This window comes from Mytilus edulis, chromosome 2 (assembly GCF_963676685.1).
Source record: "Mytilus edulis chromosome 2, xbMytEdul2.2, whole genome shotgun sequence".
NCBI classification, from domain to species: Eukaryota; Metazoa; Mollusca; class Bivalvia; order Mytilida; family Mytilidae; genus Mytilus; species Mytilus edulis.
The window spans coordinates 25969164-25986107 of NC_092345.1; the positions used below are offsets into that span (position 1 = coordinate 25969164).

The following is a 16944-nucleotide window of genomic DNA, read 5'->3' on the forward strand; positions in this document are numbered from 1 at the left end:
AGCTTTCTTTTACCTGTGTATTTGTATTGTCGGTTGGTATACTATTGCTTTCTTTTCCATTCTTGATCATATAGTTCTTAATTTTTCGTTTTGTTTCTGTTCAATGGTCGTGGAAATCAATATATTGTTTAACATTTTTGCGAACCACGGTCTTCTACATGTTGGAAGAAGAAAAAAACATGTCGAAATTCCTCCCCTGTTCCTATAAATTTAGGGCAGGACGATGTGGTATCATTGATGAGACAAATGTCCACTAAAGACCAAGTGACTAGGATGTGAACAGGTACAGGTCATTGTATGGTCTTCAACAACGAGTAAAACCCACACCATATTGACAGTAACTAACTATGCTGGATTAAAAGCATCTGGTTTAAACCATACACACACATAAAGTGGCAGAGTTAAACATGTTTGCTAAACACTACCCTACATTGCCATAAAAGTGGAAGGTTTGGCTAGCCATAAAACCAGGATCAATCCACTATTTATATTTTTAAAATGTCCTTTACCAATTCAAGAAAATTGCCATTGTTATATTATAGTTCGGTTCTATGTGTGTTACATTTTTGTGTTGTGTCGTAGTTCTCCTCTTATATTTGATGTGTTTCCTTCAGTTTTAGTTTGTAACCCGGATTTGTTTTTTTTCTCAATCGATTTATGAATTTCGAACAGCGGTATACTACTGTTGCATTTATCTATATATATTATGAGACAGTGGTGTAATGGTAAAACAAGAGAACAAACAGCAAAGATCAGACCACTTATCAAAATAAGTTCTTTATTTTAAGCGCACACCAAAAAAACGAAATCAAAACTGACAAAATGAAGATTGACACAAAGTTTCGACATTAGAGTACTCAAACTGAACGAAAACAAGTTCAAAGTCCAAGTTTAGTTACTTGGTAAACTAGATCTTCCCAGACTAAAGAATAATCATATATCGAATTATGTTATAAAAGAAATATCTAGAATTTTTCAAACGAATCAGAGGTGAAACATTTGTATGTTGTAAGATTGTTTGTCAATACATATAAGTGCTGCATATGGAGTACGGGGTAGTAATTTTTTTATATAGAAAATGAAGCTACAATTGATTGAAAACGTTTGTACATTTTTTTTAATTAAGAATTGAATTTATTGGGGTGTAAAAGCGTTGACCGAAGTATATTTTGTATGAAGCGCGGAAGCTCTTCATTCTAAAAATGTACGCACGGACAACGCTTTTACAACCCTATAAAGTTACAAAAAAAAGCATTCAATACCTATAATTACATTTTTTAGCTATGATCATGAAAACACGAATTTTATATATTTTATTATTTAATTCACCTGTGCACTTTATTGTTGGAGCACGTGTTATCATGAGTGAAAAGTTGTATTGAGCAATGCAACTGCTTACGGAATAACACGTGATGTGCAGTTAGCCAATCAGAATAAAATATTATAATGAAACATACATCTAATGTAATTATATATGCATGAAAAAACATTTTTATGTTAAAATTTAGACTGAATGTACATTAAAAGCCTTTTCATGAAAAAAAATAAAATGTACAAGACTGCTAATTATAATTATCGATTATTGTTTCTTGTTTCATTTTTCAGTCTAATTTCCATGGGAACTATTTAAATACTACCATACATGTTTTCCCCTCCGAACTCGCATTTCAAGATCGTTGCAATTAAACCAATTGTCATACCCTTTTGAACTGAGTTTTACAATGTATTTTTATGTTGTGCTGTTATACCACTCCATAGGTTATGGGATGTTGGTCGGCTGCACACATATTTAACCCTGCCATATTATGTATGACTTTTTGTTGTGCCTGTCTAACATTAATTTTCTTTATCAAAATAAGAACAATACGATGTGAAATTATATTCCTCAAACAAGATTACTGTGAATGATCATGGACATAATCCATTCACATTTTTTACAGAAATAAGCATTTTCATCATATTTAAAAGAGAAAAGATATATGTTTGTATTCAAATTGTATACAATTTATATTCCACAGCTTTCCATCGTTATAACATAAGCAAAAGCTACAATTAACAACAGGTACAGGTATATTACTGGCAACTAGACCTATATTATAGGTTCCACAAGGTGGACAACAACTGCTAACCAATTCGGTGCACCTGAAGTTCAGAAAGGTTCGTTTGTTTTCTGTTTAGTGTTTCGTGTACTATTGTTAGAGCACATCCATTCTATAAAAAAAATCGGTAATGGTAATGCAAAAACGTCGTACGTATTTCTTTCGAATTACGTTGCAATCTTACTTTTTTAATTGTTTTTGTTTGTCTCATTAATATTTTCCTAATGTTAATTATATTCAAAATTCATACTGCATTTGTTTTGGAATTTTGTATTATATTTGTTTAGTTTCCTTTATAAAATCAAATCGTTCTCTGTGGGGTTTTTTTTATTCATTAAAACTGCCTCCGACCTTTTTTAAGACTGTGATTACTCTACCAATTCGTCAAATTTGGTACGTTTCTATTGTATTAACAAGAATGTATTTTTCATAAATTATTTTATTTCACATTACATAACAACAGCACTATAAATATGGCAATGGTTTCGTGGACGCAATTTTAGGTCTACAATCACTGACATTTACAGTTCACGTATGTATCTTGTTGTAGGCAAGTATTTTTCAACAACTTGTAAGGTTTTTAATATCTTGCCACATACTGACAACAAACGTTTTCACTCTGGCATTAGAAGTGATCTTTGTCCGTATTGAGAAAGGTTCGACGTATTACCATTCATTATGTTCTTGTAAAATGTTATGATGTCACGTGGTTGACACTGGTCCAGCCTGTAACAAGCTATTGTATTGGTTGATTGGAAAATCTGATGCAGTCATGCGTAAAAGATCTGAATGTGTTTTTGAAATGTTGTCCATTGTCATTAGGTGTTCATCATTTGAATCACTATCAACATCATCTATGTCTATATCAGACTCATCGTCCATTTGAAATAAGTCCATATTCTCTGAAATATGTTCATTTGAAATTTCACTTTCGTTTTTATCAGTCCTTTTACCGTCTTCCGGTCTACGCGTCACTTCATTTGTTGACTTCTTGCTTCTTTTCCACTTCATTCGTCTGTTTTGAAACCAGATTTTTACCTATTATAAAAATGAAGTTGATATATTGAAAAATTAAAAATGTAATTATCATTAAAAGAAATATAGGAATGTGTAAACAAACAACTTGTAGCAAATCATTCAATCAACAAAGAGAAAAACGTAAGAACACACTAAAACTGGTCACCATAATTGTCAACAAAAATGTTGTTAGGAATTTGTTCCGTATTCTTTCATTTCATTGGTTTCTGTCACATGATTACTCATTCTATACCTTACAAATTAATAACCACTCTGCAAATAAGTTGTAACCATGGAAGTCTCATTAATTTTAAAAAGATGAAATTAAAAATCAGCCCTACACTATATATAGCAACAGATAGTTATGATTCTCTGAAAGTTGAATGTTTGATTTAGAAGAACTTTTTTTGTTCTTTCTCAAAGGTGGTAAAAACTGAGAATCAATATTTTCTTAATTGAAATTGACACTAGATTCAAGTTATCCAAAATTAGAAGTTGAAAGGTATAAAGTTGTGACTGTTCTTCAATCCAATTACTAATTAAGGAGTTTTATATGACATGTACGTCCCTATTTTAGTCAAATACATCATATATGGTTTTCTTAATGAACTTATCATAAGTAAAATTGGAGGCGCACAATGTCATTAATGAACAACATTTGAGAGAAACCAAAATCTATTGTTCAAGCGAACGAACAGACGGACGGGTCGTTAAATTACTAGTACACTATAGATCCGACATTCACCATGTATAATAGTTAATTATAGTAGTAATAGTATTTATACCTGTGTTTCTGTTAACATGAGGGAGGTGGCAACTTCGAAACGTTTGGGTCTTGATAAGTATTTGTTCATCTTGAATTGTCTTTCTAGTTCTAGTAGTTGTTGGCTGGTGAATGCTGTACGAGGACGGCGAGTTTTTCCAAGAAGATTTGACTGTTGCTGAGCTGGAATAAAAAAAAAAATTTATTTACTTATTTCACTTATTTATTAAAACATCTATACATATATATACATAAAGTTTTCTTTCATTCGAATATATGTGCATCGTGTCAATGTATAAAGGTGTACATGTTTCACTATTCGCAGCTGTACTTTTGAATAATAAACTAGTCGATCATACAGAAACATAAATTTCTTAAATGGTTCTAAATGCTGTATAATTTTCACTTCATTCAAGGATAAGAGGGATAAGAGGTACTTCCATTGGGTAAAACAATCAAACAAATGAATTAAATTTATGATCTGTGTATTTGTTTTACGACAGTGATCAAGTATAGTATGTAATTATTGTCCCCCGAGCAAAGTACCTAGAAACTAGCTCTGATATGTATCCACAATTGGATGTCTTTACACATCTATAAGTATTCAGAAGTTTTATTTCTGTCATTGGTTACAAAATCACAATCACTATAGAATTTAGTATTTAAGAAGAGCTGTTAGTTGAATGCGCTATATGCCCAGTGGCAAATATTACATGGATATTCAAGACGACTGATCATTTTGTTCCAGACGTTAATTCTTTTTTTTTTAACAGTTTAGCCCAAATATGGTTAAAAACCTTATTCTACGGTTAACTGTATCCCTATGGGTTAAATCCCTGATTAATGAACCCTATCTAAATGAGCGCCTATCTTCGTTTAAAAAGGGAACTAAAAGAAAAATTCGTTTATTTACCCGAAATTTACTTTAGTTTTTTTTTGGTCCGCCACCACAGTCTAATTGTGTTCATAATTTCAAAGTGAAATTCGACTAGAAAATAAATATAGGATCGAGAGTATCCTTGTTATGGAAAATACGAGATTGGATCTGTACAAATTAAATTTTATCAGCTAGTAATATAATAGTACTTTTATTTTCGTTATATGTTATTTAACAAATTAGCTACATCTATTAGCAGCCATAACTGTTCAGCAGTGAATAGCTATCGTCGATTTAATTTGGTGGAAATTCGTAGTGTTTAATCTAAGAAATTGCTCGTTTTATGGTAATTGTCAGAACCCGTTGACGGTAATGTGCTTGTTTGCCGAAATACCATTTAATCTGGAGTTTAATTTGTCACGAAAAGTGATCCTTATACACCAGAGGATAAATTCATTAGTTAATTAGTTCTATCTTCGCTAGTTTAAGAAGTAATCTTCAAATACTTTCTCATTCCTCTATTGTGTATCGACCGCAATTCTTTTGACGGTTGTAATTTGTTAAATCGGGGTCTCATCGAAAAGATGCAAGAACGTACTCTATTTTGATGGTAATGCTATTAATCTAACTTCGTCTGTTTCTTACGAATTGAGCAAATACAAATTGGCAGTAATGTAAAGGCAAATCGCCTGTCTTCAGCGTCTAATAGTTGGCGAATTGAAAATTAAATTAGCAAATTGCGCTCTTTTCGCCCGTTAGATACCAGTTTAATTTCATCATGATTGTCGAATCTGTTGACATTTGGTGGGGAAATAAATGAAGCCAGCTGCCGCATACATACAGATAACGGGCGTTAATGAAATTTTACTACCAAATTTTCTAGTTTTCTATACAACTTTCTTACTGATGAATTAATAGTTAGTCCCTCGTGGATTGATTTTTTGAAATGCCTTTACATTTTTAAACAAAACGTATCAGAATTTCTACAAAACTATTGAGTTTACTGAAAAAGAAGTTTGCTTTTTCATAATTGATGCCGGAAGAATAGTGATGTAAAATTGATATCTTGTTAAAAGAACATTTGTCAAGAATATTAATTACTTTACTAGGAGAAAAAACAATGAAATTCACAGCTTGGAATTTAAGAAAATGCATGGTATTTGTATAATTTGTATGGAATAAAAATTACAAAGAGGCTCTTTAAGGAATTTTATATTTCATATAACGAGGATTTGGACAACTTTTGCATTAGTCACTTTCGCTTATATTTTGTGCAATTATTAACAATATTGTTTAATTTTTTTTTTTGATTTATTACTTTTTTTAATATTTATACAAAAAATAAAATGACAAAAAAAGACAACTTAAAAAACGAAAGTTAAACTTGAATATGGATTAAAATATGTGGATGTAGGGATCAATTCGATAGCAAAGTTTGGTTTGTTAATGAAAAAATAAATTTACAAAACAATTTAAACAAAACGAACAACCCAGAGAAAAAGTTCAACTACTTATTTACATAGAAAAACCCCAAAATTAGGACTCACTGGTCGTAATAAAAACTATTATGATTTGTTAACATAAAAAAATAACCTCACAACGCTGGTCTGTATAACAAATGGCATTGCCTATGTATGAAGTACAACCACAACCATTGAGATAAGACGAACCGAACAGTTTTAGCTTTCTGATTAGTATACTAGTCTTACGACAACTATTGTAACAAACAATTTATAAAATATGATAACATGTGTTATCGGACATTGATAAGTCATTAAACTTGTACAGATCCCTATCAATATTTCACCGATTAATTTATAATTTGAAAGAGATAGCGCATGTTTTGATCTGTTGGATTTTCGTATTATCATTTCATAGTCTCATAGTCGGGGTAATTTGGGTAGATAGAAATAGCTATGTGAAAATATTTGTTTTAAAGATATTTCAGATACTTAAATTTTTCTTTTAATTCTTCCAACTTGTAATTTCGGAAATGTATTTATTGAAATGTAGATTTCCGTCAGAATGTGACTGAACGGGGTACAGACCATTTAATGGAGTTAACTCTTTAAAAATCAGCTGAACGTTTACCAAATTATATTTGTAAAAGAGAGAATAAGATGTAGGTATGCGTCGACCAAACAACTACCTGATAACACTAACAAAAATTACGTGTAAATCATTGCAGAAAAGAACTCATGTTTGAGGCTCCCGCAGGGTCAAAAACGACCTGCGACCTCTGGGCTTTTTAGAGGCGACTTCCGATCTGAGGGCCTTCTAAAAACAGCCTGCGACCTGATAAATTTGGAAAAAAATTACCTCCAACCGACTTCGGTCCTCTGTGTTGGGAAAAACGACTTGCGACCTGTACATTTCCCTTAAAAACGACCTCTCGACGAATTTAAAAGCGACCTTGCGACCTGAGGGGGGTACCCTGTGGGAGCCTCATGTTTCTCATTCTTTATACACTCTTGGTTCCAATCTTAAAAGTCGTTTGAACCTAGTACAAAGTCCGTACACAAAATATCATCTTGATTCGTACAGACTTGCCAAAGAGTAATGATCTGTTATAAATGTGCAAACTTATTTTACTATTATAGCCGAAAAAGGCGATTCTTTCTTTAGAAAGTTTTATGTATGAAATGAATCAAATATTTGTTTTGCATGGTATCATATATACTTTAAACAGTAAAACAAATATCCTGCATGATTAATTTCGTTGGATTTAAAGAAATAAAGGACACTACAAAATCTTTTTAGTTTTCAACTAAATATTTTGATTGGTCAGAAATTTCAACACAATGTTTCAATTATGTCAATTTGATCAATTTAAATTTTAAAAAATCATTTATATTCCTTAAATCTAAAAAGTGAGTTGTTTTATTCAAAATGAATAAAATGCAAAATCTACGGCGAAAATAATAATAAAAAAAAATATATTTTGAGACATAAAGAATTGTTCAAGACTATATAGATATTCGTCATTTTGCATAAAGACGCAGTATGATGCAAACAAGGGAAAAGTTGTCATAATCAGCCAGCTACATATATGTGTTTATATCTCTGGCTGTACATTCTAATTTAAATTTATTGAAACCATAAAATAAAATCATAAATGTCTTCAAACAGTTTTTGTGTTTCATGTGTATATTCATTACAATATCAATTATATGAATATTATCAGGTTTATGGTAAATCTACTTGAAGAGATTTGAGATAAAGTTGTGTGCGTTTTTATCCAAACTTGTTCTTAAAAAGTACTACCCCACTACAAATTTTATCAAAGATCTGCCCCATTCCCTTCATTTACCGTTACTGTGTGTTTTGGTATTTGAAAATTCGTGTGGAGCGAAGTCTCATGTTCCTAATATTTGTTTTCCATTCGTAAATTGCAATGTAGTCGGGGTACAAAATATAAAAACGTAATTTAGTTCAAACCCATTATGTTTTTAAAGATATATAGGAAAAAATATCATTATAGATTAATAAAACAATTTAAGAGACAAATTACTATCCAAGAACCATATTGTTGAGTGGAGATATTATTCAAGGTGGGAATAACGACGTAATTAAAAATCATTCCAAGTTAATATATCTAATAAATTACAATAGAACCACTTGTTTTATTACATACATTTTTTGCAGCCAATTTGTCCCTACTCATCGAAACTATTCCTATATTTTACATTGATAAATCATTCCCGTCTGTAATTTAAGCTTTCCTATTCAGTAATAAAATTCTCCATCGACGTATCCGTTGTCATCGTCTGCGGAAAATTCGCGCGTCTTTTGATCTTGAGGTTTGTTAATCTTAACAATTTATAACAGTGATTTTAAGTAGCCTGATGATGTTAAATTATAGTTTTATGTTTACAAATCAGCTAAATTTCGTGCTTGAGGTGTGCTGAATTGTAACAACGTTTAATAAATGTCACAAAATAGACTTTGATTGAAATACAGTCTATGGAAGCCCGTTATGGTCATAAAACCTTTTCTCACCTTGTCATTGCTGAATATAATTACATACGTCTCAAGTTTATGGCAATGTTACACGGAACATATACTTAGGTGGCGTAATGACATTACAGCTGTTTAAATATAACATATATAATAGTTGATATATTTATATCTATGCACGTAACTTATTTTCGTTTTAAAGTGAAAGACATCTGAGTTGGTGCCGCTTCAAATTAACTCTCAGTTCGGAAGATACATGCAATTCAGTATTTACCAGATGACTAGATGACTAAAAATTACTTTCTACATTATACCAAAACAATAAATTTTAAATTACAAAGACCAAGTAGATTGTATAACACTGTGTCCGATGTGTTTGTTGTTTTTTGGGGTGTTTTTTTCTTCTTTTGTAATAGCCAAGAATTATAGCCAAACACCTCCACTTCGCGGAAGAAAGGAGTTATACAATGTCCTAAGCGCTAGTATGGCGTCTGATCACCTTATTTTGTAAAATGTTGATCGGTTTGTAAAACCTTAGGTGTTTCTAAACTTTCTCGAATATGTAATTAGCATAAAGTCTCCCTAAATATATGACCGAATCGATCTCAACTGATTAACACCCACTTACAGAAAAGGCGGTAACCGATGATTTTATATGTGTAACTATCGTCTTTCGTGTACTCTCCTTCTGATACAAACTTCTTGGAAAGATCATTGAAGTATTATATTGATAATACTTCATATAAAGACCAATAAATATAATTATGTCCATGTCCTTTCGCCATCCCTCTCCCACAAAACCCCAATTTACAAGTCTCATTGATCTTTATATCTGATGCAACTCAGATCTTCTTATTCCTTTTAGTATTCTTTAATTGGATAGCATTTGTTATAAGCATGAAAGTTAAATGATAATGTTACTTATAACACTTACATGGTAAAAAAGATAACTTGAAACATGTATCTATGTTTATCTTAATGTTTATCACATAATTCATGTAAACGCGCATTAAATATTTGTCATTGGACCTCAGCATTGGACCCTGGCACATCAAACAAACATATTGTACATTCATGTATTGTACTCGTTTGAAAAATTTCAACTGAACTTCACTTTCACCTTCAAGCTTTAAAACACCACATGTATGTGTTCTCTTAAAACACATGCTCACGATGTAGACACCACTTTTTCTTCCTTAACCACAAATTTATCGTGTAGCTACAATTGTAAGGTACTATTTTATTTTTCACACTTTATCATTCGAGGAACATTTGACGAGATTAACAAATTCTATTCCCTTATCGTAAATTTACTACACAATTACACTTGATTCACTGTGGATTCGGTCAACACCATCGTAATATCGTATCAAGTTAATTTCTTACTTTTGAAGAAAGGTCCATTTCAACAAATTTTAGAAATTTCCCTTTCAAATTTCAGTAAGCAATCAACTTATACGGATTTAAAAGGATTAGTTTCTATATAATTAGTTTAAAAGGGAACTTAATGATATTTCGGAACATTGATAAGATAGGCAGTTCAAACATTTGTACAACAACGATTACAGGTGTGAGGGCTTTTCATCACCAAAGCGTTTTAACAAAGAAAACCCGTGAACTTTTCAATATGACTGCTTTATTTGCTCAATATAGGGCTTAAGTTCTTAGCGATAACATGCACTGAATTAATATGGCATTTTAATGAACATGTAAAGGTTTACTAATGATTTTATTAATCAAATGAATGGGATTTAATTCTATTATATTGGCGATTAGAGCAACTTGCTTCGGTAATAAATGAATGCTTTAAAGAAACAACCCATTGATGGTGTTCAATGGTAGTTTGAAAATTAAAAATAATAATTGATTGTTGTACATACAGCAGAATACTCAAAATCCTTTTTGTAAAACCAACACTATGAACCTGGTTATGAGCTCACTCGTGTCGTGGGGCACCGTGAAACCCCAATGGACACTAACGCGTGAGCGCAGAACCATGCTGAAACTTTAAAAATGTATTCTCAGTTATGTAAATGGTTCACTTATTTTAATTCTGGAAATATTTCAAAAGTTGTTGAACTTTGTATAATTCGTAGAAAAATATGACACAATAAAATTATAAAATTTGGATTTCATATGAATTTTATTTCAAACAAAATTAATTCATCACAAAGAGTTTGACAAATTTACAAATTTTGATTATTCAAAGTTATTGGTACCATTTGTATAAGAACATACATGTTTTCAAATCTACAAGAGTTATTTAACTCTCATACATTTAAGTCAACAAAATGACCTTTTCCTTTACATATTTATCATAAATGTTGTTAAGTTTTCAATTTCTCCATATTTTTTTAAACAATTTTGCCCACTAGTAGAGTTCATTATGTGAATTATAAAGTTGTTCTAGATACTTGCAAGATACATATTATTGTTTATATATATGCATGCCGTGAGAAAAAAGGGGGAAATAACAAAATAAGTATGAATGATGTTTATGTGCATGAGTCATGGTTGCTCATTTTTTTTTATCACCTTTGCCTTTTCTATGTTTGGGAGAGACAGCTTTTATTTTTGTTGCCATTTTTCTATTTCCCTTAAAAAAAATGTGTTTGGGGAACTTCCGTTTGGAACTGTCCCCTTTCTTGTAAATATCACATCCCCTTTTATGCAAACATGTTTTTCCCCCATGTTAATGGAGAAGTAACACAGTGCAGTTATTTCAGGTTTTTTATTTTGAAAACTACCGAACAACAACAAAATAACAACAAAAATACCACAGCACACCAAACTGATACAAAACAGCTCAAATCATGCTAATTTCTGCAGTATCAAGAAGTTTCCTATCCGGCCTAAACGCTTTCTGGAATTGTATATACAATATGATGGCGTATTGGTTATGTTATTATTTTTACACGCTAATATTCTCTGATTCACAAATACTTCTGTCTGTGTTTTCTGTTTCTTTTATTGTAACTCACTGAAAATCTCATTGATGATTGATTCGTATCAATCATTTTTATATATTCGTCATAATATTTGACAGAAAACCCGTTATAAATCAATACCCAAAAGCCCTATCGACTCTATGGCCATATTTAATGTCGATTTTAAAATCCCTACACAAACAACACAGCATTATGTTCGGTTTCCGAATTGCAGTATAGTTAATTCTAGATACGTTATAATCTTGGTAATAATGATATGACCATGTTGGAAAGGGATTTTTCTCAAATGATAAATGTATTTACTTCAAATTAAAGTTTTTGCAGGTGTTCTGTTTTTAAACGATTACTTGGTCCGATCAGCTGGATACCATATTGAATTGATAAAATAATGAGTAATAGGTCATTTATGTAGAATACTCTAACACGTCAAAATATGTCAGAAATGCCGATACGTTATGTGACAAATTTTGACAAAGTTCAGCAAGGTTAACGCCATTGTTTTTCATATAATAATTTCCTAGACAACGAACCGTTAGCACATTCCTCATATTGAAAGTAGAGAAACATGTAATTACTAAATTTCACTCGGGGAGTCTTCATACAGAACTTAACAGGAAGTTATTGTTTTAACTGAAGCAAAAGGTTTATTGGTCACAAGATTTTCCGAATTTTTATATATATATAAAATTTATAATAAAAATTTATATATATATATATATAAACCCAAAATGTAGGTACGCAATTCGTCTTAATGATCTATCCAAATTGGTATTTGCGAAAGCAGTTGTTACAAATTTACACAATCTACAGCTTTTTCAAACACATAAAAATAATGCGTTGTATTTTTTCTTGGAAATTTGGTATATCAATTGCAAGAGAACCTACGATTATGGAAGAAATTAAACCTAAATTGTTTTTTTGCTGCTCAGAATGATTTTTTAGAAAATGAAGACACGACGAACGGCTGTAAAAACCATGCATGCTGCCGCAAGTATTGATACACGTGGGGGTTACAAAACAATTGACTTTCAAATATTTTGATTTATTTAAATTGAAAACAAGCGAACAAACGTGTTTGTAAAAGATTAGTGAATTGCTGTTGTAATTTTCAACTCTGGTGTGGAATTATACATGGTCACTTTTGGGGAGTCTCGTTTCTATGCACAAATTTAGAACTTTTTAAAACATTGAAAACACAGTTATCTAAGTACCAATTTAAGATTAAACATTTAATGGATATATAGCAAGGAACTCCCTTTCCAACCAGTGCCAAAGAATCGTCTTGAATTTGCAGATTTGATTTTCTCCATACGTGAATTAAAAGTATTACTGTAATGTTGCAGACTTACAGAACTTTTATACGCTGTTTAATTGTTTGATTTTTTTGACCCGTCAATTGAACTTCGACACTTTATTTTCTTTCTGTTGATAGTTACTGCGCCAAATATGTTCAGTGCTTGACTTGAATTCGGGATACTACCAGGGCCCCAATGCTTATCTTAGTATCCCCATGGAAGTTAAATATATATTGACAATGCATTGTCAATTTTCAGTCAGAGAGCAACGTCAGAAAGCTTGATTTAAAAAAATATCTCTGTGAACAGATGGTCTAGTGGACAAGAAAAATCATAATATAACCCAGAAAGTGTGCGCGCGCAGTGGCGACACTTCCTAATAGACAAATTAAGGACAAAAACACCCAAAAAAAATCGTTTCTTTTTTAAAATAACTCAACATTATTATTTTACGTCTAATCATCAATACTTTTATTAAAAGATCCATCGACTTTTATTTTTTTGCCGTTTTTTAAAACATTTAATTTGGTGCTAATTTGTTTCTCTAATCTTCGCCCGACAGCTACAAGTTAATTTTATAAATTCCGCATGGACTAGTACAATTCCGTTTCTGTTATTTCTTCCTGAATAAATGACTGAAGGGACTGTGCAGATTAATGTGAAAAATGTGTTTCAAGTTTCAAATTTCAATTCTGCATATCATATAATTTACAAATGTATTTCTAGTTTTTATATAAAAAGAAGTTTAGTTATTTATAATGAAAAACGTATTCCTCGCAGAAATATTGACCACAGAGGAACTCATCCATGTAAGCTTTGCTTCAAGTAATACATAAATTATTTCTAATTTTGACAGCCCTATAGTTTGACAACTAACTAAAACAGCAGATAGTAATATACAATTTTCTTTAATTAGCTCTTGGTTTCATAATGCAAAGTTGTATACCTAGAACTAAAATAAACTAGAAGAAATAGAAAATTTGTATTCTTAAATACTAAAATTATTATTAAATAAAATATGATAAAAACAAAATTAAATTAAAATAAAAACCTGAAAATATGACAAAATTTTATTATTGTTTATCAATAGTAAACATTTATCACATGTATAAACGTATATACATGCATGTTCCCTCAAAGTGAAATTAGTGGGACACAAACAAACGTGATGTTGTCCTCTATTTATTATGCTTTCCCTATTTATTTTCAATTTTGACTGAAATAAACAGTACCAGAAGACATAAAGAAAAAAAATCAAGGAGTTTTTTGAAAAGTCTTGCATATTAAATTCAGAATGTTACTATTATAGCTTATTTCAATACCTATATATATGAACGTATGTAGCAAAAACTCTCGTAATGCATATTTAATAATATTGGTTTTATTAAACTTCATATAAGGCATATTTCCTTCTCATGTGTGCAGAAGTTATGGACATTAATAGGCTATTATATTATAATTAACTTGATTAAACAGTAAAAATATCATCAAATTTATAACTAAGTTTTATTTCTACATCTCAAAATTACATTTTGAATTTTCCATTCAGTTTCCTGCCTTTACTCTTTTTATATATAAGGAGGGGAAAATGTAGACAGTGCTGTTTATTCAATAAATGATTATATTATTTGTAATTGAATAAATATGGACAATATATAAATCGCTGACTTTTGATTTAAATTCATACTTTATGACACTTTATTCTGATCTTCAGAAGACTAAGTATTATTTGTATTTTTATGGACTTTCAGATTTTACCCCTTGAAAAAGAGATAATGTGGTTTAAAGGAGTTTAAAAGGTAAACAGTGGGTACAAATTAAACCTTTCGAACGAATACTTTAATGTTTATAAACATATATAAAGTGTTTACTTTTACTACTCAATCAGCCAAAAAAATAGTGAAAATTTTAATGTCGGGGATGTCGTGAAATGGGAAATGCAAAAAATAGCCATTGTGGATTATCATAATTATTACTTTTATAGATGTTCTAATATTTTTGTAACCCGTGACTATTTGGTTAATTGTTGGCTCAATGTTCTGTGCTATTTTATTTTTAAAATACTGCAATTTTATTCAATATATAAAATGAATATTCCGCAACTAATTATTAGATTTTGTAAAAAAAGTAATACAAATTTTGAGATATTTTTCTATTTATTTTATTTCTAATATAGGAAATTACTAAATTTAAAATTTTCTATATTAAAAACTATTTTCACTTTTCGCAAATTTTCTCTCAAAAGTAATTATTAAAAGATTTCCAAGCGTATAAGTATTTATTCATTTATTTCATATATGTATTTATTTTAATCATTTCTATCTGTTTTATTAATAATGTTACTACCATTCTGTATTCTGTTCTTTTTTTTTTGGAAAAAGTATAATTAAGTTTTATATAGATTACTTTCTTGATAAAAGTGTAAATTAATTATTAATAGTATGTGGCGTCAAAGTTTTCTTCTCATTTGGTGTTTTGCTTCTCAATATTTGAAACTTTTATGTGTCCAATCTTTGATTTCGGAAAAGCCGAGGATGGAATACATTGTTGAAATCCTAATATGTTGCTTACATAAATTTGTATCATACACAGACTCGGGTTATCTTGTTTTCTTTTCTTTTTTCATTTATTTATTCCTTAAATTGTCTTCCCGTTTTTCATTGTTCGTTCGTTCGCATTTGTTTGTTTGTTTGTTTGTTCATTTATTTTGGTACTCGTTTGGCATCATGATATATTTTGTCGTATAATCAATCAATTCTCTTATTTCTGGTTTATAATTTTTTTGAAATTAATAAATGTTAATATTTCGTAGTCATATATCAAGAATATTTTGGTGAATTAATATGAAAATAAGTGGATGTAGTATGATTGCCAATTAAACAACTTTCCACATGAGACCAAGGACAATATGCCTCAGTCTGTTTAAACCTTCGACATTTATGTTTGTTGGTCGTATGAACAGAAACCCGACGACCTAATTCAAACAAAAAGGGTCTAGAGAATAGTACTCACCAGCATAGTCCATCATTCTTGGCATCAACATCCCACCTCTAGCAAACCATTCATTGATGTAGGGATGAATATGTTGAGCTTGTGACATTTTCAAGGCATGTTCTGCAGGACTATGGAACGCACTTCCTGAAAACATTGGCATACCGTTATGACCAATTGTTGGTCCATAAAATTGATGTCCATTCATCAGTCCCTGCATTTGCAGTGCATTAGCTTGCATCATTGCTTGATGCTGATGTGAGTTTAATAATCCAGGTCTTGGAATAATGGTTGAATGTCCGCTATTTGGCGACAAACTAGATTCTGGACTGGTGCACCGACTGGAGCAGTTAGATTCCGGTGAACTCTTCGCGGAATTGTCATGTTTTTTTATACTCTGAGGTGACGCAGTAGTTGATTTTTCTCTCGATAATAAAGCATCGATGCTGAACCTGGAAGACATGTCCAAATTTCAAAGAAAGCAACAACACTTAAAAAAAATGTATCCAAATATTTCACGTTAGCTTTTTATCCCGAAATATGACAATGATCATCATAAAAAGTAAAAGTACTTTCAACAATATTTGATATCCAGTTGATAATAAAATTAATTGTTCTTTTCGGTTGGGACATACAATTTACAATGAAGAAAAATTTATAAACATTACAAGTTATTTGGCAATCAAATTTCCGTTCATTTATCTCTATATAAATTATTAAAAAGGGGCGTGGAAAGCGACACTATTTAAATATTACTAACATAAAAGTGTTGTATACAATCTCTTTAAGATATCAATTTGATAACAGATAGCGCGAGATTGGCTGATAGAGTCATTAATTATGTCCGGTAGGGACCATCATACCACTGACAATCTGGTAGCCAACTCCAATGCTTTAATCTTAATAAATATGATATCTTATCGAAGGAGAGGGTACTATAATCGGTTTACATACGGTTTATAGATAAATTTTCTAACTTTTAAGGACTAATTATATT

General features: G+C 30.7%; 1 protein-coding gene across 1 annotated transcript; it reads right to left on the reverse strand.

The window, feature by feature from the left end:
* Positions 1-2651: 2651 nt before the first annotated feature.
* Positions 2652-16568, reverse strand: LOC139511829 (motor neuron and pancreas homeobox 1-like). Its single transcript, XM_071298930.1, has 3 exons — positions 15969-16568; positions 3902-4062; positions 2652-3137 (listed from the first exon to the last, which is right to left on the reverse strand). The coding sequence occupies exons 1-3, from the start codon at positions 16408-16410 to the stop codon at positions 2802-2804; spliced, it is 939 nt and encodes a 312-aa protein (XP_071155031.1). The 5' UTR covers positions 16411-16568; the 3' UTR covers positions 2652-2801.
* Between the last annotated feature and the right edge of the window lie 376 nt (positions 16569-16944).